Genomic DNA, 26,580 nt, shown 5'->3' with positions numbered 1-26,580 from the left:
AGTGCTAATATGGTTCCCTTTAACTCACAGGATTATCTCTTTGCCTGAAAATACACTTTTGAGTTTTCGCTCCTTATCTAAAGCTTTGGAGAAATGCGAAGGTGCACCTTCCTAACTGCACCGGTTCACAAACAACTCTGAAATGGCGGCAGCAGTTTCTTCTAGCCTTCCCCGTTACAGCCTGCAAACTTTCACTGGACAACTTGGGAACTGCAACAGGGGTTGGCTACTTGTAAGGTCAAGGCGGGGGGGGGGGGAAGTGGGTCCAGCATGTTCTCTCGATATCTTCCTCAGAAGCTTTCGTGAATGTTTACTAGGAGTTTCTTCATGTTTCTTTTTTGTGTTGTGGTGGGGAGTAGTGCTTTACATATATTGTTAGTTCACTGTTCAATGGTTTTTCATTATAAAGAAACTTTGCTTCCTGTTGACAATAGTTCTTAGAGCAAAACGTCGATGACATAACAGATCGTTCAAGGCTTCGTGTTGCTAGGGTGGTGATGTTTCACGAAAAGCAACCTCTCTTTTTTTTTTTAATTAAACGAAACAATAACAACAGTTATTTTACCAGTTGTAGGATGATGATTATTAAGGTTTACTCGTTACCTAACGGAGGAAGAGAGCAACGTGTATGCAAGGTCTAGAGAGTACAGATACTCTCCAGACCTTGCGTGTATGGGAAAGCACTGGTACATAGTGAAAGCCGAATGAAACTGAAAATAGCCGAGGGCGATGAGGAATGCTAAAACTTGACTTGTGCTATGTGGTATAAAAAAAACAGGAAAATAGAGAGCTGGGTGAACGAGTTTTCGTTAAAGATAAAAATGATTAGGATTGGTTCTCTTATGTGGTCAGAACCAGTTAAGCTAAGGAAGAATGTTTCCTAGTTTTCAAAGTAAAAGGGATAAAAAAAACCTTATTAAACGACTGAAATTCGAAGCCATGGGACAATTAGTGAATACGGACGATGGAATTTGTCGTATTCGTTGCATCATCGGAGATCTACAAATTAATTGCAAATGCTATGAACGGCTACAAATGACACTTGGCCAATTGTACAGATCTGTCACCATACTAGATATGTACAGACATGTATTTGCACACCAATTACTCTTTTTCATGTTCCAGCTTCTTGAATAACTACAATTACTCGTAGAATCACGGTTTAGCATATCTGGCTGATCAATGCTTGCCCTCTTTGAAATGCCGGAATAGACAGGGGAGTGTTTCTGGAGTAGACAGGTGAGTGATAAGAGGCTGAGCGGGCAGGTGATCGTTACGAGGTGGGTACACAAGTTTGGTTTGCGCGATAGTGCAGACACATGAATGTTAGGTGACGGAGTAAACATGTGAGGGGTTACTGCGCGCAGATTACACAGGTGTTACGTGGTGGTAAAGACAGGTGAGGTTTACATGATGCTGGAGGTGTATGCTAATCAACTTCTTGTCTTTGAATTCTAATTCTTGACTCTATTTCCTGTTCCAGTTGACGTACGAACACACGTTACTCTCACACTTTAAATAGGAACCTTTCCTTCAAGAAGCTCTAATGTGTCTTAACACTGAGGCATGCTATTTTATTATTGGGTCCCACTCTCTTTTTATTTACCTGTTTCTTTTCCAACACACGATGAGGATTATCGTTATTTCAGTCAGTTATCATTTCGCCATTATGCAAGTATATCACTGGTATATTACAGATCAATATAATATGAAATGGATGTGTGGAGTCGCGAGAAGAGATAGGATCAGAAATGAATTTATTAGAGGAACATTTACGGTCAGGGAAACGTCGAAGAAGGCCCAGGAAAGAAGGCTACAGTGGTTTGGTTATGTTACGCGGAGAGAAGATCATGTGTATAAAAGGGTTATGAGCATAGAGTTGGAGGGAAGAGAAGAAGGGGAAGACCGAAATTCAGAGGGAAGGATGAATTAGAGAATGACGGAAGAAAAGTTTAGGAAGTCAGGATACACTGGACAGAGAGAGGTGGAGAAGGTTGACCCCATATAGAAATAGGCAAGGTGGACAACGAAGAATAAGGCAAAAGGCCTCTAAACATTATCTAGTTAAGAAAAGACAATTAAAAATTCTAGGTAAAAAGTTACACTTACCTGTAGCATAAACGTAAAAAAAGTACACACTCTTTGGCACTTCTTTAACCATTGGTGTTTAACCCTCGTTCTATTTTTACGAAGGAAAATAAAACCTGAAAAAGAATATTTTGCCTCCCCTTTCTTACGGCACCTGTCCCAGCTTCTGAGCGCGTCCTTTCACTTTCACCGTTCAAGACATACTGTCCGAGAAATGGTTAAACCAACCCTCAAATAGTTAACCTGGGACAGTGGACTATCTGCTATCTGTCTCAACAACACATGCACTCACACACACATTCTTCGAAATTTCTGTAATGACTAAATACTCAATACCCTAGTTATCAACTGGGATTAATTATAATGAACTCGACAGCTTTTTGGAATTATTAACCAGAGTACTATGGGCCGCAAAAAGCAAGAGGCCGAAGCAGATTTTAATCTATACGCAAAATGAACAACATTGTTTTTATTAGTATTAACCGGTAATATGTACATGTGTTTAAAAGTTATTGCTCTTCTAGTTTTGTACTCTATCTCTTTTCCTCCTTAGTTTGTGCGTACGAAATGAATTGACCTACAGTCAATTAGTCAATCCTCTCCTTCTCGAAGAGGTGGATGGAACAGATAGACAAAACGAAAGAAAGTCGAAGTCTGAGCAACTCTGATGGTGGACCTCAGGTTGCTGCAACCTTGCAACGACCCCTAGCATCATGCACATTCAACCATGAGTCATCTTAAAAACCAGAAACCGAAAGCAGGTGCTGAAGTTCAGTCATAAATCCTGTTCATTCAGTAACCATTCCTAACACGAAATTCAACTTGGTCTGAAGCCTCAGTGTTACCCACTGTCTCTCAGAAAATGCTTCCGTTTCTGAGCCGGAGTAGCATCATGACCTGCGTGCCTTAATGGAAGGAAATCCTGTAGTATCTAACTGGATATTGACTCTTGTATCAAACCTAAATATCCAGTCTAATGGAGACAACTGATTTCTGATTTCAGAGAGAGAGAGAGAGAGAGAGAGAGAGAGAGAGAGAGAGAGAGAGAGAGAGAGAGAGAGAGAGAGAGAGTACACGAAAAGGGGGCACCGTGTGTGAGTATAGTTGTAAAAGAAGACAAAAACACCAATAGAGAACACGTACACACGTCTACATATATATATATATATATATATATATATATATATATATATATATATATATATATATATATATATATATATATATATATATATATATATATATATATATATATATATATATATATATATAATGTGTACGTGTTCTGTATTGGTGTTTGTGTCTTTCAAAACTATATTCACACACGGTGCCCTTTTAAAGCATTAGATAGAAGGGGTGTTCATTTAGTAATCAAGTTAAACATTTTTTCTGTTAACATCATCCAGATGTTTTTTGTGAGCCTGTCGGAGATAATTTTCGTAAGCAGTTACATTTCCTGATAAATTTTTCGCTTATATAGTCGATTCTAATTATCTCCATAAACTGAAGTATCGATTAATCCCCGACTACAGGTGTTGATAGCAGACCAGAAAGGAGAGACGTATTGTGTGGCCAAAAGGAGAACTAGGTCTTCTGTACAAGAAAGGTCAATAATTAGCTTAGCATCTGCACATTTGGCAAAAAGGCCTCAGGCTACAGCCAATGGTGCAAGACCAAAGTGAAGTCATTTTTATAGCGCTGTCATTATCTTGTCAAACCTTCATTCTTTTCTGATTTCTTTTCAAAGCATAGACGATGCCACGTAGCCAATGCAGTCCCACAATACACACGTCCCCTCCCCTCCCCCCCTGGAGAACAGGAAGGCGATGAAGAGAGAATGTCTTTCGTGCACTCTGTGTATGGCTCTTGGCACTCAGTGTGGCTTGGTGAACAGTGGCGGAGAGACAAGCTTACAGTACCTGTAGCTGGTGGTCAGCCTTTCTCTTTCAGGTTCCGGAACTTGGGTAACATTTCATTCAAGGAGAGCTACCTCAGGTAAGTTTTGTTACTATTATTATTATTATTATTATTATTATTATTATTATTATTATTATTATTATTATTGCCTTGCTAGACGAATCTTCAAATACCAGAATGGCCATACGTGAAAAAGAACAATTAAATAAATAAATAAGTAAATAAATAGACAAATTATAAATTAATTACTCAATCAGTCAATCATTCAGTGAAAAAATAAATAAACAGATAAATGTAACTGAAAACATTTAGAAGTACAGCATGATACAAAAAGTAAAGGTTAAAAGACTAACTAGCAGACGGTCACATACCCATTTTCAAAAGCCCCAGGACATCCTGGTCTTTTCTGTTACCTTTATTCGTTCATGACTGTGTACTTAATTTCCAGCAGTTTATTTCTCTGAAAATTGGTTCTCAGAGTGTACGGGATGCGACCGCTGACTAAAACTGGTTTTGACCTGCAAGAAAATGTCAGAAAGCACAGAAACACACCCATGCACACACACACTTTTATACTCAATATGCATCCCTTACCACTCGTATGTAGGGTGAATTGTAAAATGTCAACACACTGTTATCTGCGCATGCACATTTTTATCTAGAAAGTTATATAAACTTATGTGACTCAGCTCTATATAGGCTCGGGTGTACATGTGACAGCAGAGAGGGTCTTAGAAACAACAAATCCATTTTTTTTTCATAAATTAATTCATTATTGGTGCTATAAGAACTTCCTGCTAATAATACCTTCATTTTTGCGATGTTCTCAAATAAGATTTTTTATTTCTTTATTGAAGCAAAGGGAAACAGAAATCCTCAAACATTAGTTGAATATGTAACATTGCTCTTCAAGAGTAATATTTACAAGAAGGCACAGGATTTAAACTGTTTTGTTTATTTAATGTCCTTTCATGCAAAGCAATAACAAAGAAGTCAATAAACAAAAAGTTATCTAAAAACATAAAAACATAAAAAAGTTATCTGAATGCAAAAAAATGCTACCGACAGGTACCCTTCTACTCTAAAATTGCTCACAAAATGGCCTTAATAAAATCAACAAAAGGAATTTAAAATGTTAACTATCTAGACGGACTTATCTAAATAAAAGTGTACGAAACAAAAACAAAAAGCAAAAAAAAAAAGAAATAATAATAATAATAAATAAACAAGGAAAAATAGCGAATCAAAATCAGTCAGCCTCAAAGGCCTCGTTCGTTTTGTCCTGCTTCGTTTGCGGTCTCGTATCTGCGGGACCTTCTTCTGCGGTTCTTGCAGGCGCCGCCTTCTCTTCCGTGATGGAGTCTCTTGTTTCGGGCAGGAACACGCACAAAGCCGCAGCTGCCGCTGACATGGCTGCAAAAAGGGCCGAGGGACCCCAGGTAATGACGACGCCCTGGAAATGAAAGTTTCACTAGAATTAGACTCTAAACTCTGGATTCGTTTTGGTTATACGAAAGGTATTAGGGACAGGGTATTGGTGTCGTTGGGTTTCTTGATATTCATGTCTCGCAATTCTTTTTCTGCCAAGACACTGAAACACTAGATAAACTAAGTATACGGCAAGTGAGTTTGACATCTCACCGCATGAACCAGTGTAAACATGGACAGGTTGTTTAAATGAACGACAGACGCCGAATCATCGATGTAATAAAATGTTACTGAAATATAAAAATTAATCTTGGTGGATAGAAACTGTGAGTAAAGATCTCAGTCCTTGGAGGTAACTATACTTCAAATGCTGATTTGTAAACTTCAAAATGCTAATTTTAACGGCTGTCTTTCTCGGCGGATAAATTTCTAACGAGAGGATTCCGAACAAAGAACACTTGCCAGCAGATCATTGATGTAAGGCGAGGTGATGCTTCCCACTCGAGCCATCATGCTGGATTCTCCGACCGCCAAGGAGCGGTACCGGGTCGGGAAGAGCTCAGCCGTGTAGATGTAGACAATGATGAAAGCCGCTGTGATGGCTATCTTCCCAGTCAATGACAGGAACATCAGCACTCCCGAAGACACTGGGAGAGACAGGGAATGTAAAAAAAAAAAAAAAGTTGCCACAATTTGGAATTCATGGGGAATTTCGTAGGTCAATGTGACACAATGGAACAGACAGAGTATTTCATTGATCAATATGATATTGGAAACAATGGGGCATTTTTAAGCAATATGATAAAGAGAAATAAATTCCAGATGTCGTTAAGACAAATCAACCATCTGAACTCGCTGTATTTATCACGGAAACCTTGCAGTTGTGTCAAAGGGCGGCTTGCGATCATGTTTAGTGATAAGAGTTTAAGAGATTGAAACTGAGCTCAAATTCATAATCACCCGAGTCTTGTGTTACCAAGAGGATGGCCACAATGCAGATGGTGATTCCGCAGACAGAGTAACAGAGCATCAGAGCAAGTCTCCTTCCAATCCGTGCCACTAAGAACCACGTTATGAAGTGAGAAGGTATTTCGACCAGACCTCCCAAGAACACGTACATGTAAGGATCAGTACTGGAACGGAGACAGCATGAAGATAAATGGCATTCAGGTTCAGGGGTAAAAATCTGTTGGTAATGCACATGAACGTTTTATAAACATAAGTAAAGGCTAAGCATCAAAAGAACTCTGAAAACAAAGAATCTTATAGTATTTTACTCTCAGTTTACTGGCTGTTTTGCAGTAGTTAATGGGTTTTGAATAGAACTTTTAGCATTATAGGGCTTTAAAGGTCCCGTTGGAATCGGCCTAATACTCACCTCCCTTTAAGGTAATCTTAAGCTGGAGATAGTGGTGGATTCACCTCTGCGGGATATAATCCACGACTCATCTTACCAGGAGACTACCCAAGAATCACCTAACCTGAAGATAATTCTGAACTTACATCAGTTATAAATTCAAGACTCATCTCATGCAGAGACAATCCTGGGATCATCAAACTTGAGATAATCCAAGACTCACTTTAGCAGCAGTTGATCCAAGACACACTACATCTTCAGATAATGGAGCACTTACTTCAGCAAGAGGTAATTCAAGACTCACCTCAGCAAGAGATAATTCTAGGCTAACTTCACTTTGTGACAATCTAAAACTCACCTCAAGTTTCCTGAGTTTAGTGAAACTCCGTAATACACCATAGACACAGCGCACCAGCAGAAGTAGCTGATGAGTATGGTGATCCTGAATTCTTTCTTCAGCACCAGTACCAGGAAATATTTCAGATTGTCGATGATGGCGCGGGAGAGTTTTTGTTTTGGCTTGGCCTCAACCTCGAGGAAATTTTAAGTGATATCGTTAGAAGGTTATCAACTCAATAACAGGTATTATTCAGGTATTAAATTAGTTAGGAAATTTCAATAGAATCTCATCAATTGTAAAGATTTCAGTGCAAAGGGTGAGGTACCCCAAGATACATTCATTGAGAATCCGTTTAAAGTTCTCTCCACAAAGGTAAATTATATCCTAGGGGTTAGGAATGGATGCTCACTACTTCGAAAAGGTCATTTGAAAGAGCCAGTGCTCACAAGCATAGGGATTTGGCTAAAATTAACATTCTGAATCTTCTTACCACCGAGGACATTTTCTTCAAAGATGTGACCATGGCCTCCGCCGGGGGGAAAGAGCGTCCATTTGTTTTGGCAGCTTGGGAAAATATTTCAACGGCTTGATCATAACGACCATTAGATATCAACCAGCGTGGTGACTCAGGCATGAACCTGAAATTATTATAATATATGAGTCTACGTGTCACATAGAGCAGGCGAACTTAGTGGCCAACATCATATCGGTAAGTTTTTCTGTGCTAGTATTTTATGCACTTAACTTGATTTTCTCACTCGAGCACAGCTAAAGGAATGAGTTTTTAAAGGTATATTTTATATTATGACTTTGAATTTACATAATGATTTTGATAGTTTAAAACATAGTTAATCTAATTTTTATGGCTAATTACTATAGTTACCAAAACAACATAATTCCAAAAGATAAAAAAAAATCATTCTCAGTTATCAACGAGCACCAAGCAAAGTTTGCAGCAAAACTCACCAGTAATAAGATATCAGATAAAACATCGGGATGGAGTACGCCACCTGCAGCCATCTCCAAGGTCTGATGAGGTATGCGATACCCGGAACAATCATATACCCCAGTGACCAAGGAACACCTCCGACGCTGCCCACCGACGAACGTTGACTGGGAGAGCAAATTTCCATGACTGCAAATCAGGTCATCAGGGTGGTCAGCAATTATGGAAAGTGACATACTGCGTTTGAAGCTTGCTTGTTCATTCTCCTACAGTCTGTTGTAAGGTACTAAGCAAAGACAATTTTGTAGTTTCTGATGGAAATAAAATGAACGAAAAAGGGCGCCGACTTAATCACTTGCATTTACAATTTGATTTTGCACAAGAGGCTAGACCTAAACGCCTTCACAGGCAGACTTCATAAACCTAATTTCATCAGCGCATGTACGCTTACCAGTTATGAAGGAACCTGTACCATGGCCGACGTTGAAGAAGGATATTAAAATTTTCAGCAAAACATAGATGGAAAGCGTGGGAGAGGCGGCAGCTCCCAATGCGGTGAGGATACTCGCCACCACGCAGATAAGGATGATGGGTCTACGACCAAACCTTAAAGTAATGGAATAAGAAGAAATGCCTGTCACTCACATACTGCTTGTACATGATCATTCTAAACAGTACTGATACTTCATGGGGTATTCCCTACTGGTAATCTATGCTTCTACTTAAACCAGAATACTCATGTGTGTAGAAATATGTTTAAATGAATTATTCTCTATTTTTTACGAAAGAATATAAGACTTTTTGCTAAAGATGTTTGTACGTGGATGACCGTTATTCTTGCATCACGAGTTTTCTCTTGCAACTCAGTCGATTAGCCAGTCGGTCAAAGCATGTAAATTCTTACCTGGCATGAATGTGAAACTTACTGGATGATCAGTGTTGCATTTTATTGACAGGATGATGAATTGAACATGCTAAATAACAGCAATCAGATTTGTAGGGAACAGCTAAGTAGCGTACCGGTGACAGATAGTGGAAAAGTGATTAAACAGGAAGTAGTACCAGGTAATAGTTTAGGTTAGTATACCTAGAATTCTGATAGAAAGTTTTAAATGAAAAATGTGACCTCAAAACAAGTGCTCAACTGTGCAATCAATATATGTAATATTTTTTCTTTAACCTGAGACAGTTTTCTAATGGAATTTAACCTTCTCAGAGGAGGAAAAATATGAGTGAACTTGGGAGATTTGAAACAAACACTTACCTGTCCATCAAATACCCCCAAGACAGAGCTCCACACAGGATTCCAATTTGGGATGCAGATTGAGTTGTTGAATACAAAGCGCGTCTCTCACACACCAGATCCCACTGGCCAAGAAAAATATGAAAAAAAAGTGTTTTAAAATAGTCTGTAGAAGAGTAAAAGAAGTAAACAGTGTTTTAGAACGAATTCAAATTATGTGTTGAACTTAACAAATTCAATCCCGGGAGAATTGGAGAGCCACTAAGTCCTATGAATTTTAACTGCGCTTGCTAAACAAGGAACGCAGTAATACTGATTAGATGGCACGAAGAACAAAATAAATAAATAAAGAGTTATCGAAGTTTAAGGAGTTGAACAAGAAGGAAAAGAGATAACTGTATGAAAAGAAAGAGAGTAAATGTGGTAGACGAGCTCATGAAGAGTGAGTAGTGACAAGAGGTAGTAAAAAATTCCAAAACTGCGCCTAAAGAAAGAAGAAATTTATTACTCAGGAGTTTCGACACACGTGCATATCTATCTCTCTCTCTCTCTCTCTCTCTCTCTCTCTCTCTCTCTCTCTCTCTATATATATATATATATATATATATATATATATATATATATATATATATATATATATATATATATATATATATATATATATATATATATATATATATATATATACACATACACACACACACACAGCACACACACACACACACACACACACACACACACACACACACACACACACACACACATATATATATATATATATATATATATATATATATATATATATATATATATATATATATATATATTATGAGAAGAGCTGATAAAACGTGATGAAAACAGCTTATTTCTCTGTAATATATTCGCAATAAATAATGAGAAAGATGCCATGAAAGGTTCTCAGAGAAAACTAGATCAAAATTCAGCCTTTTGCGGAAATATATAAATCTACACTTACCTCGGCGACGAGCGTCAGGCTGTAATGGCTGACGTTGAAGTCTCGAGACTGACAGTAAATGGGGCTTCCGTCCCCGATGGAGATCGAATCCCGGTTTTCCATGGCGGTCTCGCAGCCCATCTCCACCGCTTTGGCATAATCGTAATTGAAGAATTTGTTTTTTTCTCGTTGGTATCATTGCTGCAACAAAAAGAAAAGAACATCTGTTGCTCATTATAGTTATTATTAAAGTGATGCACACATACTATACACACACATACACATATATATATGTGTTTTATATATATATATATATATATATATATATATATATATATATATATATATATATATATATATATATATATAGTATATATATATGAAAAGATATATACCCATCTATGCTTAGTACTAATGTATATGAAACTGATATTTTGTTTATTAATTATATAGTATAATAGAAACATATTTTGTTTATATATATATATATATATATATATATATATATATATATATATATATCATACATACATACAAACAGATGCAATCACATTTTCACGTGTAAAAGCTTTCAGTTTTCCAGTTTCCAGTCGACACTTGGACAAGCATGGCTACCCATGGCTACCCAGAAGAAACCCTTCCAGCAAAAGTGAGTTTGCTCCCAGACACAGGCATCATCCCATAAGTACAGACACGACCTGTTCACGAAAAGTCTTGGGTTAAGTCCAAGAAACACCAGAAAACTCGACATTCCAGAAGCGGAATGTTTAGGAAAGGAATAGTAGATAGAATTTAGGCCAAAGGCCAAGAGGTGGGACCTATGAGGTAATTCAGCGCTGAAAGGGAAATTGAGAGTAGAAAGGTTTGAGAGGCGTGACAGGAGGAAAACAACTGATAGGAGAGCGTGGAAAGAAGGATAGATATAAGAACGGGAATATGAACGGAGGTAGAGTAAAAGGAATGAAAGTGGTCGCAGCTAGGGGCCGGATGGACTCTGTAAAGAACCGTAAGTAATGACTGCAGTCCACCGCATGAGGGGCCACTGGAGGCATTAACCCCCTACGGGGGGAAGTGAAATGTATAAAAATCGAGCATAGATATCTACTGCCAAATGCTGGAACAAGCACTGACCTGGAACTAGGAATGGCGAAGTCGAGGATCTGCTCCTGTGTCCAGTTAGCTGCTGTGAGTTCCTCGACGTGGCACCAGTGTTCTGGAGTGCTGCCCAGGAACTGGTAGGTGATGGTCTGAGAGGGCATTACGGTTAAAGCTGTCCAGGTGATTGGAGCGAGAGATTTGTTCTTAGTTGCATGTTTAAGTAAACGTAAACACTCCTTATATTAGAGAGATGTAAATAAAAACGTTCTCATTATTATTATTATTATTATTATTATTATTATTATTATTATTATTATTATTATTATTATTATTTGTGTAAACATGCTTATGGAAAAGTATCAAAGGTGGTTGATGGGCAAAACAAGCTTTCAGAGAATATAATACGCGTTAAAAGGGAAATTAGAGAGATTAACGAATAAATGGAGAAAACAGAAAAATATGTATAAGCACACACAAAGGACTGTGAACAGTAGGTCAGAAATGCTAAGGCAATAACCTGCCCTCGCTTTGAAATATGAAAACAACCTACTCCGACCTTATGAGCCACGTATTTCAAATGGCTTTCAAAAGTATGGCGCCACCCAGCCCTCCTCCTTACAAAAAAAAAATTAATAAATAAATAGAAATCCCGAAAAGAAGTACTCGAATTACCCATGCAACGGACGATTAACGTAGTCAAGTTCCATCGACCTGTGGTGTCAATCATTTCCAGGACATCCTCAAAGGACGAGATTCCAGAAACGCCGCCATCTTCGTCCAGCTTGAAGTCTTCTGGTTTTCCATTTTTGCTTACGTAGATCAAATCTTGAAGAGCACTCTTCTTCTCCTCCTTTCCCTTTTCGCTGTTACTCTCTGAAGGCTGAGTCTCTCCCATGGTTTAGCCTGTGTCCAAATGTATAGATAAATAATGTTGAGAAGGTAATTTGAAAACAGCAGATATAAACACTCACAAAGACACGTGTCATTGCTTGCAAATACTCAAAGATTAGAACTATTACAGAATGCAAACTCGCATATTGCATACATATAAATGAATTTTATCACATCACCGTGATTCATATACAAGCATTAAGCTATGAAGGACATTTGTAGCTTAATGCTTGTATGTGAATCACGGTGATGTGATAAATTCATTCATAATATGGCTGTGTGCGACAAACGCACTACACGGTTAATGTGGTAGTCAGGTCATCCTTTACAAACAGATGGTTCAAAAGAGGATTGGTAAACGGCCGGCAGTGGCAAGTTAAGACAAATTGTTCCCGAATCAGATTATTCGAAATCTTTGACTGACGAAACACACATAAATTAAATACAACGCGTCAAGAGATCGCTGTCACATACGTTTTACACTAAACACGGTATTCATCATGGCACTGTTCTTTGCCCTCTCGGTCCCGATTGGCTTCATTTCCCGCATAATAAAACCCTTGTTGCATCATCACCTGTCTCTGTACTATTCACAGTTGAGTGTAGACTTACCCTTCAATAGCGCAGTGCTAATTTGGTTCCCTTTAACTCACAGGATTATCTCTTTGCCTGAAAATACACTTTTGAGTTTTCGCTCCTTATCTAAAGCTTTGGAGATATGCGAAGGTACACCTTCCTAACTGCACTGGCTCACAAACAACTTTGAAATGGCGGCAGCAGTTTCTTCTAGCCTTCCCCGTTACAGCCTGCAAACTTTCACTGGACAACTTGGGAACAGCAACAGGGGTTGGCTACTTGTAAGGTCAAGGGCGGGGGAAGTTGGTCCAGCATGTTCTCTCGATATCTTCCTCAGAAGCTTTCGTGAATGTTTACTAGGAGTTTCTTCATGTTTCTATTGTATGTTGTTTTGGGGGGGGAGTAGTGCTTTATCTGTATTGTTGTTAGTTCACTGTTCAATGGTTTTTCATTATAAAGAAACTTTGCTTCCTGTTGACAATAGTTCTTAGAGCAAAACGTCGATAACATAACAGATCGTTTAAGGCTTCGTGTTGCTAGGATGGTGATATTTCACGAAAAGCAACCTCTCTCTTTTTTTTTTTAATTAAACGAAACAATAACAATAGTTATTTTACCAGTTGTAGGATGATTATTAAGGTTTACTTGTTACCTAACGGAGGAAGAGAGCAACGTGTATGCAAGGTCTAGAGAGTACAGATACTCTCTAGACCTTGCGTGTATGGGAAAGCAGTGTACATAGTGAAAGCCGAATGAAACTGAAAATAGCCGAGGGCGATGAGGAATGCCAAAACTTGACTTGTGCTATGTGGTATAAAAAAAAATAAAAATAAAAAAACAGGAAAATAGAGAGCTGGCTGAACGAGTTTTCGTTAAAGATAAAAACGGAATAGTTCTCTTATGTGGTCAGAACCAGTTAAGCTAAGGAAGAATGTTTCCTAGTTTTCAAAGTAAAAGGGATAAAAAAAACCTTACTAAACGACTGAAATTCGAAGCCAAGGGACCATTAGCGAATATGGACGATGGAATTTGTTGTATTCGTTGCATCATCGGAGATCTAGAAATTAGTAGCAAATGCTATGAACGGCTACAAATGACACTTGGCCAATTGTACAGATCTGTCACCATACTAGATATGTACAGACATGTATTTACACACCAGTTACTCTTTTTAGAAAAAGGAAAGAAGTAAATTACCTACATCCTGTGTGATGTACATTGTCAAGTCATCTGTGTGTTTTATGATTTCCTCTCTCTCTCTCTCTCTGGTAGACATCAGAGGTGCCTCACAATGAGGGACGTGGGGCAACCCGAACGAACTGTAAGGTCTGTAAGGTAAGGCAAGGTCTCTCTCTATATAAATACGTAGATTTCTCTGATCTATTTTCGTCTTTCGCATTCTCTTCATCATGTTTCACTCAGATCTGCTTTTCTCTGTTACTTCGTCGCTGGTGCGTTTTCCTTCGTTGAAGGTTGTTTCTTTATTCCTTACACGACTAGGATTTGCGTATGAAAACAGTGTTTTGGGAAGAACAAATCCAAATTCACCCCTTTGGCTTCAGCCGCTAAGAGCCATTATTTACTCGCGCATTTTTTGTTGTCCGTTTTGCCCGACTTCCTCCGTCTCTCATCGGCCGCATTTTTACATGAGTTACATTGCAAGGCAACCATACTGTTCTCCGTGCTACGATATGCGGAGGCCAAACAAGCATTTCACTTTACTTCTGTGAATGTTCTCTCTCTCTCTCTGTCTCTTTCTCTCACTATATATATATATATATATATATATATATATATATATATATATATATATATATATATATATATATAGTATATAAATCTCTTTTACTCTTGAAGATTATATATATATATATATATATATATATATATATATATATATATATATATATATATATATATATTTGTTTGTGTGTGTGTCTGTGTACACATATATATAAATATATACACACGCATATATATATATATATATATATATATATATATATATATATATATATATATATGTATATATATTATTACAACGAACGTTGCAAACATTACAGCTACAGACAACTGGATCATAGGGGCAGTGAACTAAACTATCAAATCAATCCAACAAATGACTGAAATCTAAATATATTAGAAGTGACAATGAGTGTCTTGGCTGCATCTGTTCCTCTACCCCTACTTATCTTCCTCCTTCATCAGTATTTCTCGTGAAAAAGTCATTTCTGCTGGCGTCTAGACATTTCGTTGGAAACAGCAAATAATTAACCTTATTTGAAAACAATTTTTGTTTCCGTCCTTGTTATAATTATTACGTTGATGTCATATTGTTCTTTTGTACGTTACATTTGACATTTTCCTGCCAAAGATTCGGCATTTGATATTTTGACTATGTATGTTTGCTTTGTTTTTTATCAATTATGATGGTTAAAAGACAGTTAATCAAGGCATTATTACGCACTTAAATATCAGTGCCTTCGAAAGTTGAAGAAACCTGATCCTCGCCCTTTGGAAATTGGATGACGAAGTCGCCTTCCACCTGTTCGAAAGCAAAACCATGAAAAACAAATAGATCTGACAGCGATAATCATAAAGGAGCTTTTTGTCTGTATAACTAGTTTTTGAAAGCTTGATGCTGTCGTGCAACAGGAAATTCAAAAGTTCAAGCGAAGATGCAATGCATTACTACCCTAATACTATCTCCTTGCATTTTAATACATTGTTATCTATTTATTAATTTATTAACTCATTTTTTCTTTTTAATAAATGAGATCACTTCTTTATGTTTCCTTTACCTTCTGTTACTTCTTTCTATTGAACAGGATATTCTTTGTAAACTTGAATTTCAAGTCAGTGGCCCCTGTGGGCTTGTTCTTATGAATAGGTTCATCTTATGAATAATATTAATAATAATAATAATAATAATAATAATGGAGGAGGGTGGGAGGAGGGGTGGAGGGAGACCGGGCGGGGACATGATCTTTCCGTAGCTCAAGATGCAAAGTAGTTTCGAGTTTAGCTCCTGTGATGGCATAAGGCCTCCTTAATTTACAATGACAACAACAAGATATCTGCAAAATGCGGTGTTTTACATAGTTCTTATTCGTTTTTTAGAATGTATATTTAAGTGGATAAATAATCCGGATTTTTCCATTCATGTGAGACAATGATCTTCAAATGAAGAGATCTGATATGATAAGAACATACCACCAGTACTTTTGACAAAGCAGTGTCATTAGAGGCGATGGGTATCAGTGAGCCACGGGGGCCCAAGAGTGTTTATGAAATTGGACTTACGTTTGAGAACGCTATATCTGTTTGACGCAATTTTTGCAACTTAACCTTTCTGCTTTATTCGTTGGTGCAATAATAATAATAATAATAAGCTTTTAATTATCTAACTACGATGAAAGACGCAATAATGAGTTTTATTCTTTAGTTAACCATAACAGGTCAAATGAACAAAAAAAAAATAAGTACTGTGAGTTTCTAAGAAGTGTTCCCCTTTATGCCTATGACTGGTTGATCAAATTCGAAAACTGTCGTCAAACTACTAAGGTCATTAACTCTGAAAATATACCGTTGTAAAATGCGTGCTTGCAAGTCTTGAAAGACATAAAGTTAAGAATATAACAGCCCTCGCTGGCTGTTATTGACAACATAAACAAGAAAAAAATGAGCCGAAGTGTCTTCCGCGCAATCGAGTTTTCTGTACAGTGTATAATCAAGGCCAACGAAAATGTATCTTCCGGTGTCTCGGGATGATGCCGTATAAGCCGCCGCTCATGAAACTTTAACCAAGGTCCAGTGGTGGCCTGTCCTATATCGTGGCCAGACGCACGATTATGGCGAACTTTAACCTTAAATAAAAATAAAAACTACTGAGGCTAGTTGGCTGCAATTTGCTATGTCTGATGATTGGAGGGTGGATGATCAAAACATCAGTTTGCAGCCCTCTAGCTTCAGTAGTTTTTAAGATCTGAGGGCGGACAGAAAAAGTGTGGACGGACAGACAAAGCCGGCACAATAGTTTTCTTTTACAGAAAACTAAAAATAAAGCAGACACTGGTTGACCTTAAGGACAATAACTGGAAGGAAAGATACAGGGATGGAATAGAATAGGAAATTTAAGCCAAAGGTCATGGCTGGGATCCTTGAGGTCCTTCGGCGCTGAAAGAGAAAATTGAGAGTAAAAAGGTTTTAAAGGCGTAACAGGAAGAAAACCTCGCAGTTGCACTATGAAACAATTAACATGGAAGAAGTAGAATATGCACGAAGGTACAGTAAAAGGAATGGAAGGGGTTGCAGCTGAGGCCGGGGGTGGTGGGGGTGGGAATGCAGGGTAACTCTAACAAGACGTATTTGCTGCCCACATAAGTTTCCTGTGACCTCCAGGATGCCCCAGAGCAATGATTTTTGCATCGAGGGTGCCCAGTGCCCACCCTACAACCGTGCCCTAAACCGAAAAGTGGTATGGTTGACGAAAGTTATTTATGTCTTTCATACCCTACGACAGGTGCTGAATCAGGACACGCGAATGAATAACCTTCATTCAAGGCTTCTTGGCACCTAGTAGACCTCGACCAAGGCTCGCCCTGACTTCCCATTATACATTTTTTTTTTTTTTTTTTTGCGAGGAAGTGAAAGTCTCCCACGACAGCGCAAAGTGGACGAAGTCATTTCTACAAAGCAATTCGCAAAGTCTTTCGTTCAGGAAGATTTATTCGTTTCAGTTCGCATTTCTGCGGAGTGAGCGCCGGATTTTTCGCTCAAATTATCTTGTAATTCACTAAATCAAATGTGTCGTTGATTGTCGTGCGTAGGTTCGTTTAGTTACGGAGCCTCCTCATTTTTTCTTTACATTTTGAACTGACTGTGATCGCCGAAGAAAGAAAGTTTAACCTTGTAGATAATAAAATCGATCAAGTCAAAAGTGCTGCTTGTGTTCTCTATCATATCTGAGTAAGTTTATCTACGTTTTCATTATTTTCATTCGCATTTCAAGAAAAGAATGTTGCAGTTGATATATCATCACGGTTTTACGAAAATTTAAAGGAAAAACATCACTGGCACCTAGGGATTTATTTCCACCGTTGCAGATCGATTTGAAATTTAAACATATGCTGGAAAATGTCCAAAATGAATATTGCTTACATATATGTCTTTTCTTTAACATTCATTATTAGAAATGTTTGTTTTTTCTTTCTAAAATTTTAGTTAGTGCTTTCTGCCATGCAAGCTGTTGGGACAGGGATCAGAAATGAATTTATTAACCAGAGCATTATGGGCTGCAAAAAGCAAGAGGCCGAAGCAGATTTTAATCTATACGCAAAATGAACAACATTGTTTTTATTAGTATTAACCGGTAACATGTATATGTGTTTAAAAGTTATTGCTCTTCTAGTTTTGTACTCCATCTTCTTTCCTCCTTAGTTTGTGCGTACGAAATTAATTGACCTACAGTCAATTAGTCAATCCTCTCCTTCTCGAAGAGGTGGATGGAACAGATAGACAAAACGAAAGAAAGTCGAAGTCTGAGCAACTCTGATGGTGGACCTCAGGTTGCTGCAACCTTGCAACGACCCCTAGCATCATGCACAGTCAACCATGAGTCATCTTAAAAACCAGAAACCGAAAGCAGGGGCTGAGGTTCTGTCATAAATCCTGTTCATTCAGTAACCATTCCTCCCACGAAATTCAACTGGCTCTCAAGCCTCAGTGTTACCCACTGTCTCTCAGAAAATGCTTCCGTTTCTGAGCCGGAGTAGCATCATGACCTGCGTGCCTTGATGGACGGAAATCCTGTAGTATCTAACTGGATATTGACTCTTGTATCAAACCTAAATATCCAGTCTAATGGGGACAACTGATTTCTGATTTCAGAGAGAGAGAGAGAGAGAGAGAGAGAGAGAGAGAGAGAGAGAGAGAGAGAGAGAGAGAGAGAGAGAGTACGCGCATAATCAGAAAAGGGCACCGTGTGTGAGTATACTTGCAAAAGACAAAAACACCAATACAGGACACGTACACACACTCTCTCTCTCTCTCTCTCTCTCTCTCTCTCTCTCTCTCTCTCTATATATATATATATATATATATATATATATATATATATATATATATATATATATATATATATATATATATATATATATATATATATATATATATATATATATATATAGTTTTGAAAGACAAAAACACCAATACAGAACACGTACACGTCTATATATAGATATATATGTAAACGTGTGTACGTGTTCTGTACTGGTGTTTGTGTCTTTCAAAACTAATATTCACACACGGTGCCCTTTTAAGAGCATTGTAAAATGTCAACACACTGTTATCTGCGCATGCGCATTTTTATCTAGAAAGTTATATAAACTTATGTGACTCAGCTCTATATAGGCTCTTACATGTGACAGCAGAGGGGTCTTAGAAACAACAAATCCATTTTTTTCATAAATGAATTCATTATTGGTGCTATAAGAACTTCCTGCTAATAATACCTTCATTTTTGCAATGTTCTCAAATAAGATTTTTTATTTCTTTATTGAAGCAAAGGGAAACAGAAATCCTCAAACATTAGTTGAATATGTAACATTGCTCTTCAAGAGTAATATTTACAAGAAGGCACAGGGATTTAAACTGTTTTGTTTATTTAATGTCCTTTCATGCAAAGCAATAACAAAGAAGTTAATAAACAAAAAAGTTATCTAAAAACATAAAAACATAAAAAGTTATCTGAATGCAAAAAAATGTTACCGACAGGTACCCTTCTACTTTAAAATTGCTCACAAAATGGCCTTAATAAAAACAACAAAAGGATTTAAAATGTTAACTATCTAGACGGACTTATCTAAATAAAAGTGTACGAAACAAAAACAAAAAGCAAAAAAAAAAGAAATAATAATAATAATAAATAAACAAGGAAAAATAGCGAATCAAAATCAGTCAGCCTCAAAGGCCTCGTTCGTTTTGTCCTGCTTCGTTTGCGGTCTCGTATCTCTGGGACCTTCTTCTGCGGTTCTTGCAGGCGCCGCCTTCTCTTCCGTGATGGAGTCTCTTGTTTCGGGCAGGAACATGCACAAAGCCGCAGCTGCCGCTGACATGGCTGCAAAAGGGCCGAGGGACCCCAGGTAATGACGACGCCCTGGAAATGAAAGTTTCACTAGAATTAGACTCTAAACTCTGGATTCGTTTTGGTTATACGAAAGGTATTAGGGACAGGGTATTGGTGTCGTTGGGTTTCTTGATATTCATGTCTCGCAATTCTTTTTCTGCCAAGACACTGAAACACTAGATAAACTAAGTATACGGCAAGTGAGTTTGACATCTCACTGCATGAACCAGTGTAAACATGGACAGGTTGTTTAAATGAACGACAGACGCCGAATCATCGATGTAATAAAATGTTACTGAAATATAAAAATTAATCTTGGTGGATAGGAACTGTGAGTAAAGATCTCAGTCCTTGGAGGTAACTATACTTCAAATGTTGATTTGTAAACTTCAAAATGCTAATTTTAATGCCTGTCCTCCTCGGCGGATAAATTTCTAACGAGAGGATTCCGAACAAAGAACACTTGCCAGCAGATCATTGATGTAAGGTGAGGTGATGCTTCCCACTCGAGCCATCATGCTGGATTCTCCGACCGCCAAGGAGCGGTACCGGGTCGGGAAGAGCTCAGCCGTGTAGATGTAGACGATGATGAAAGCCGCTGTGATAGCTGTCTTCCCCGTCAATGACAGGAACATCAGCAATCCCAAAGACACTGGGAGAGACAGGGAATGTAAAAAAAAAAAAACGTTGCCACAAGTTGGAATTCGTGGGGAATTTCGTAGGTCAATGTGACACAATGGAACAGATAGGGTATTTCATTGATCAATATGATATTGGAAACAATGGGGCATTTTTAAGCAATATGATAAAGAGAAATAAATTCCAGATGTCGTTAAGACAAATCAACCTTCTGAACTCGCTGTATTTATCACGGAAACCTTGCAGTTGTGTCAAAGGGCGGCTTGCGATCATGTTTAGTGATAAGAGTTTCAGAGATTGAAACTGAGCTCAAATTCATAATCACCCGAGTCTTGTGTTACCAAGAGGATGGCCACAATGCAGATGGTGATTCCGCAGACAGAGTAACAGAGCATCAGAGCAAGTCTCCTTCCAATCCGTGCCACTAAGAACCACGTTATGAAGTAAGAAGGTATTTCGGCCAGACCTCCCAAGAACACGTACATGTAAGGATCAGTACTGGAATGGAGACAGCATGAAGATAAATGGCATTCAGGTTCAGGGGTAAAAATCTGTTGGTATGACACATGAACGTTTTATACACATAAGTAAAGGCTAAGCGTCAAAAGAACTCTGAAAACAAAGAATCTTATAGTATTTTACTCTTTCAGTTTACTGGCTGTTTTGCAGTAGTTAATGGGTTTTGAATAGAACTTTTAGCATTATAGGGCTTTAAAGGTCCCGTTGGAATCGGCCTAATACTCACCTCCCTTTAAGATAATCTTAAGCTGGATTATATCCTCTGCGGGATATAATCCACGACTCATCTTACCAGGAGACTACCCAAGAATCACCTAACTTGAAGATAATTCTGAACTCACATCAGTTATAAATTCAAGACTCATCTCATGCAGAGACAATCCTGGGATCATCAAACTTGAGATAATCCAAGACTCACTTTAGCAGCAGTTGATCCAAGACACACTACATCTTCAGATAATGGAGCACTTACTTCAGCAAGAGGTAATTCAAGACTCACCTCACCAAGAGATAATTCTAGGCTAACTTCACTTTGTGACAATCTAAAACTCACCTCAAGTTTCCTGAGTTTAGTGAAACTCCGTAATACACCATAGACACAGCGCACCAGCAGAAGTAGCTGATGAGTATGGTGATCCTGAATTCTTTCTTCAGCACCAGTACCAGGAAATGTTTTAGATTGTCGATGATGGCGCGGGAGAGTTTTTGTTTTGGCTTGGCCTCAACCTCGAGGAAATTTTAAGTGATATCGTTAGAAGGTTATCAACTCAATAACAGGTATTATTCAGGTATTAAATTATTTAGGAAATTTCAATAGAATCTCTTCAGTTGTAAAGATTTCAGTGCAAAGGGTGAGGTACCCCAAGATACATTCATTGTGAATCTGTTTAAAGTTCTCTTCACAAAGGTAAATTATATCCTGGGGGTTAGGAATGGATGCTCACTACTTCGAAAAAGGTCATTTGAAAGAGCCAGTGCTCACAAGCATAGGGGTTTGGCTAAAATTAACATTCTGAATCTTCTTACCACCGAGGACATTTTCTTCAAGGATGTGACCATGGCCTCCGCCGGAGGGAAAGAGCGTCCATTTGTTTTGGCAGCTTGGGAAAATATTTCAACGGCTTGATCATAACGACCATTAGATATCAACCAGCGTGGTGACTCAGGTATGAACCTGAAATTATTATAATATATGAGTCTACGTGTCACACAGAGCAGGCGAACTTAGTGGCCAACATCATATCGGTAAGTTTTTCTGTGCTAGTATTTTATGCACTTAACTTGATTTTCTCACTAGAGCACAGCTAAAGGAATGAGTTCTTCAAGGTATATTTTATATTATGACTTTGAATTTACATAATGATTTTGATAGTTTAAAACACAGTTAATCTAATTTTTATGGCTAATTACTATAGTTACCAAAACAACATAATTCCAAAAGATTAAAAAAAAATCATTCTCAGTTATCAACGAGCACCAAGCAAAGTTTGCAGCAAAACTCACCAGTAATAAGATATCAGATAAAACATCGGGATGGAGTACGCCACCTGCAGCCATCTCCAAGGTCTGATAAGGTATGCCATACCCGGAACAATCATGTACCCCAGTGACCAAGGAACACCTCCGACGGTGCCCACCGACGAACGTTGACTGGGAGAGCAAATTTCCATGACTGCAAATTAGGTCATCAGAGTGGTCAGCAATTATGGAAAGTAACATACTGCATTTGAAGCTTGCTTGTTCATTCTCCTACAGTCTGTTGTAAGGTGACTAAGCAAAGACAATTTTGTAGTTTCTGATGGAAATAAAACGAACTTTAAAAAAGGGCGTCGACTTAATCACTTGCATTTACAATTTGATTTTGCACAAGAGGCTAGACCTAAACGCCTTCATAGAGACTTCATAAACCTAATTTCATCAGCGCATGTACACTTACCATATATGAAGGAACCTGTACCATGGCCGAAGTTGAAAAGGGATATCAAAATTTTCAGCAAAACATAGATGGAGAGCGTGGGAGAGGCGGCAGCTCCCAATGCGGTGAGGATACTCGCCACCACGCAGATAAGGATGATGGGTCTACGACCAAACCTTAAAGTAATGGAATAAGAAGAAAAACCTGTCACTCACATACTGCTTGTACATGATCATTCTAAACAGTACTGATACTTCATGGGGTATTCTCTATTGGTAATCTATGCTTCTACTTAAACTAGAATACTTATGTGTGTAGAAATATGTTTAAATGAACTATTCTCTGTTTTTTACCAAAGAATATAGGAGTTTTTGCTAAAGATGTTTGTACGTGGATGACCGTTATTCTTGCATCACGAGTTTTCTCTTGCAACTCAGTCGATTAGCCAGTCGGTCAAAGCATGTAAATTCTTACCTTGCATGAATGTGAAACTTACTGGATGATCAGTGTTGCATTTTATTGACAGAATGATGAATTGAACTTGCTAAATAACAGCAATCAGATTTGTAGGGAACAGTTAAGTAGCATACCGGTGACAGATAGCGGAAAAGTGATTAAACAGGAAGTATTACCAGGTAATAGCTTAGGTTAGCATACCTAGAATTCTGATAGAAAGTCTTAAATGAAAAAATGTGACCAACAAATGCTCAACTGTGCAATCAATATATGTAATATTTTTTCTTTAAGCTGAGACAGTTTTCTAATGCAATTTAACCTTCTCAGAGGTGGAAAAATATGAGTGAACTTGGGAGATTTGAAACAAAAACTTACCTGTCCATCAAATACCCACAAGATAGAGCTCCAAACAATTTTCCAATTTGGGATGCAGATTGAGTTGTTGAATACAAAGCGCGTCTCTCACACACCAGATCCCACTGGCCAAGAAAAATATGAAAAAAAAGTGTTTTAAAATAGCCTGTAGAAGAGTAAAAGAAGTAAACTGATTTAGAACGAATTCAAATTGTGTTGAACTTAAATTCATTCCCGGGGGAATTGGAGAGCCACTAAGTCCTGTGAATTTTAACTGCGCGTGCTAAACAAGGAACGCAGTAATACTGATTAGATGGCATGAAGAGCAAAATAAATAAATAAAGAGTTATCGAAGTTTAAGGAGTTGAACAAGAAGGAAAAGAGATAACTGTATGAAAAGAAGGAGAGTAAATGTGGTAGACGAGCTCATGAAGAGTGAGTAGTGACAAGAGGTAGTGAAACATTCCAAAATTGCGCCTAAAGAAAGAAGAGATTTATTACTAAGAAGTTTCGACACACGTGCATCTCTCTCTCTCTCTCTCTCTCTCTCTCTCTCTCTCTCTCTCTATATATATATATATATATATATATATATATATATATATATATATATATATACATACGTATATACACATACACACACACACTCACACACACACACACACACACACACACACACACACACACACACACACACACACACACACACACACATATATATATATATATATATATATATATATATATATATATATATATACGAGTATATAATGAGAAAGATGCCATGAAAGATTCTCTGAGAAATCCAGGTAAAAATTCAGCCCTTTGCGGAAATATGTATCTACACTGACCTCAGCGACGAGCGTCAGGCTGTAATGGCTGACGTTGAAGTCTCGAGACTGACAGTAAATGGGGCTTCCGTCCCCGATGGAGATCGAATCCCGGTTTTCCATGGCGGTCTCGTAGCCCATCTCCACCGCTTTGGCATAATCGTAATTGAAGAATTTGCAGTTTTTCTCGTTGGTATCATTGCTGCAACAAAAAAAAGATCATCTATTGCTCATTATAGTTATTACTAAAGTGATGCACATATACTATACATACATACACACACACGCACAAACACACACACACACACACACACACACATATATATATATATATATATATATATATATATGAATGTCTTTTCCTGTAATACCACAGTGTAATATGAATATAAGAAGGCCCATAAAATACTATTTAAACGTTGCAACCGTATATTTCGGGCACTTGCTTCTGTGCCCCTGTTCACTGGTAGAATATGGACAGATGAAATGTTACAAGGGTATATATACAAAGCATATAGGTGTGGCATTAAGTCTCCGATGGTAAAAAGGTGACTGTTTCCTAAGAAGGAGGAGAATGACCAATTCCCTAGTGGTTTTTGGCCTCATTAACTCCCGTTTGGCGACGATGCTGGAGGTCGCGTTTCCTGGGGCATCTTCTTCAGGAGCGGTCTGAGGATTAAAGCGTCGATGTCGTCCGATTTCCTATTTCCTCCTGACAAGTTCATATTGTTGGTTTGATTGATGATAGCAGATTCCAGCATCTTTCTTTTGTATGGACAGCTACTCTTGGAAACCAGCTCCACCCCACTCCAGTTTATGACGTGTCCTGTATTTCTGATATGTATGGTTGCAACGTTTAAATAGTGTTTTATGGGCCTTCTTATATTCATATATATATATATATATATATATATATATATATATATATATATATATATATATATATATATATACAGTATATGTATATGAAGAGACCACCTACCCATCTACTGCTTAGTACTACTGCTATGAAACTGATATTATGTTTATTGTATATATATATATATATATATATATATATATATATATATATATATATATATATATATATATATATATATATATATATATATATATATATATATATATATATATATATATATATATATATATATATATATATATATATACATACAACATACATGCATACATACATACAAACAGATGCAATCAAATTTTCACGCGTAAAAGCTTTCAGTTTTCCAGTTTCCAGTCGACAGTTGGACTAGCATGGCTACCCATGGCTACCCAGAAGAAACCCTTCCAGCAAAAATGAGTTTGCTCCCAGACACAGGCATCATCCCATAAGTAAAGACACGACTTGTTCACGAAAAGTCTTGGGTTAAGTCCAAGAAACACCAGAAAACTCGACATTCCAGAAGCGGAATGTTTAGGAAAGGAATAGTAGATAGAATTTAGACCAAAGGCCAAGCGTTGGGACCTATGAGGTAATTCAGCGCTGAAAGGGAAATTGAGAGTAGAAAGGGTTGAGAGGCTTAACAGGAGGAAAACAATTGATAGGAGAGGGTGGAAAGACAGATAGATATAAGAAAGGGAATATGAACGGAGGTAGAGTAAAAGGAATGAAAGTGGTCGCAGCTAGATATCTACTGCCAAATGCTGGAACAAGCACTGACCTGGAACGAGGAATGGCGAAGTCGAGGATCTGCTCCTGTGTCCAGTTAGCTGCTGTGAGTTCCTCGACGTGGCACCAGTGTTCTGGAGTGCTGCCCAGGAACTGGTAGGTGATGGTCTGAGAGGGCATTACGATTGAAGCTGTCCAGATGATTGGAGCGAGAGATTTGTTCTTAGTTGCATGTTTAAGTAAACGTAAACACTCCTTATATTAGAGAGATGTAAATA

General features: G+C 37.8%; 4 protein-coding genes across 9 annotated transcripts in view; 1 reads left to right on the top strand and 3 right to left on the bottom strand.

Annotated features, from left to right (window-relative positions):
• Window positions 1-2,297, bottom strand: part of LOC136854207 (organic cation transporter protein-like) — a 16,907-nt gene extending 14,610 nt beyond the window's left edge. Inside the window, exon 1 of one of the 2 annotated variants that reach the window (XM_067130530.1) lies at window positions 2,110-2,297. The gene's annotated coding sequence lies outside the window, so the exon portion shown is untranslated. Of the gene's footprint in view, window positions 128-2,109 lie in introns of those variants that run through there. The other variant, XM_067130529.1, reaches the window with a different exon arrangement.
• Window positions 2,298-3,910: 1,613 nt separating this feature from the next.
• The window catches only part of LOC136854205 (organic cation transporter protein-like), a 61,888-nt gene continuing 39,218 nt past the window's right edge, over window positions 3,911-26,580 (top strand). Inside the window, exon 1 of the mRNA XM_067130522.1 lies at window positions 3,911-4,083. Within this exon, the coding sequence (XP_066986623.1) occupies window positions 3,926-4,083 (158 nt within the window). The 5' untranslated portion in view covers window positions 3,911-3,925. The remainder of the gene's footprint in view (window positions 4,084-26,580) is intronic.
• LOC136854208 (organic cation transporter protein-like) lies at window positions 4,887-12,277 on the bottom strand. Its single transcript, XM_067130532.1, has 11 exons — window positions 12,045-12,277; window positions 11,406-11,544; window positions 10,296-10,475; window positions 9,341-9,444; window positions 8,528-8,682; window positions 8,097-8,265; window positions 7,621-7,768; window positions 7,149-7,321; window positions 6,394-6,566; window positions 5,896-6,080; window positions 4,887-5,458 (listed from the first exon to the last, which is right to left on the bottom strand). The coding sequence occupies exons 3-11, from the start codon at window positions 10,413-10,415 to the stop codon at window positions 5,255-5,257; spliced, it is 1,431 nt and encodes a 476-aa protein (XP_066986633.1). The 5' UTR covers window positions 10,416-10,475; window positions 11,406-11,544; window positions 12,045-12,277; the 3' UTR covers window positions 4,887-5,254.
• LOC136854206 (solute carrier family 22 member 7-like) overlaps window positions 19,357-26,580 on the bottom strand; it is a 38,842-nt gene continuing 31,618 nt past the window's right edge. For 4 of the 5 annotated variants that reach the window (XM_067130525.1, XM_067130526.1, XM_067130528.1 and 1 more), the window contains exons 3-12: window positions 26,355-26,493; window positions 24,700-24,880; window positions 23,870-23,973; window positions 23,060-23,214; window positions 22,627-22,795; window positions 22,150-22,297; window positions 21,677-21,849; window positions 20,930-21,102; window positions 20,433-20,617; window positions 19,357-19,995 (exon numbers count right to left, since the gene is read on the bottom strand). In XM_067130525.1, coding sequence (XP_066986626.1) covers window positions 19,702-19,995; window positions 20,433-20,617; window positions 20,930-21,102; window positions 21,677-21,849; window positions 22,150-22,297; window positions 22,627-22,795; window positions 23,060-23,214; window positions 23,870-23,973; window positions 24,700-24,880; window positions 26,355-26,493 — 1,721 coding nt within the window. In that variant the 3' untranslated portion in view covers window positions 19,357-19,701. Of the gene's footprint in view, window positions 19,996-20,432; window positions 20,618-20,812; window positions 21,103-21,676; window positions 21,850-22,149; window positions 22,298-22,626; window positions 22,796-23,059; window positions 23,215-23,869; window positions 23,974-24,699; window positions 24,881-26,354; window positions 26,494-26,580 lie in introns of all 5 variants that reach the window. The other variant, XR_010857664.1, reaches the window with a different exon arrangement.

This window comes from Macrobrachium rosenbergii, chromosome 28 (genome assembly GCF_040412425.1).
Source record: "Macrobrachium rosenbergii isolate ZJJX-2024 chromosome 28, ASM4041242v1, whole genome shotgun sequence".
Lineage (NCBI taxonomy): Eukaryota > Metazoa > Arthropoda > Malacostraca > Decapoda > Palaemonidae > Macrobrachium > Macrobrachium rosenbergii.
This window is presented reverse-complemented; position numbering and strand designations above follow the sequence as displayed.

Coding starts and splice junctions, on each gene's coding strand:
- LOC136854208 (XM_067130532.1), bottom strand. CDS start 10,415: ATGGGCTGCGAGACCGCCATGGAAAACCGGGATTCGATCTCCATCGGG. Junction 6,081..6,393: donor CTTGGTAACACAAGACTCGG/GTGATTATGAAT, acceptor TGTCTCTCCCAG/TGTCTTCGGGAGTGCTGATG. Junction 5,459..5,895: donor CTTACATCAATGATCTGCTG/GCAAGTGTTCTT, acceptor TTTCATTTCCAG/GGCGTCGTCATTACCTGGGG.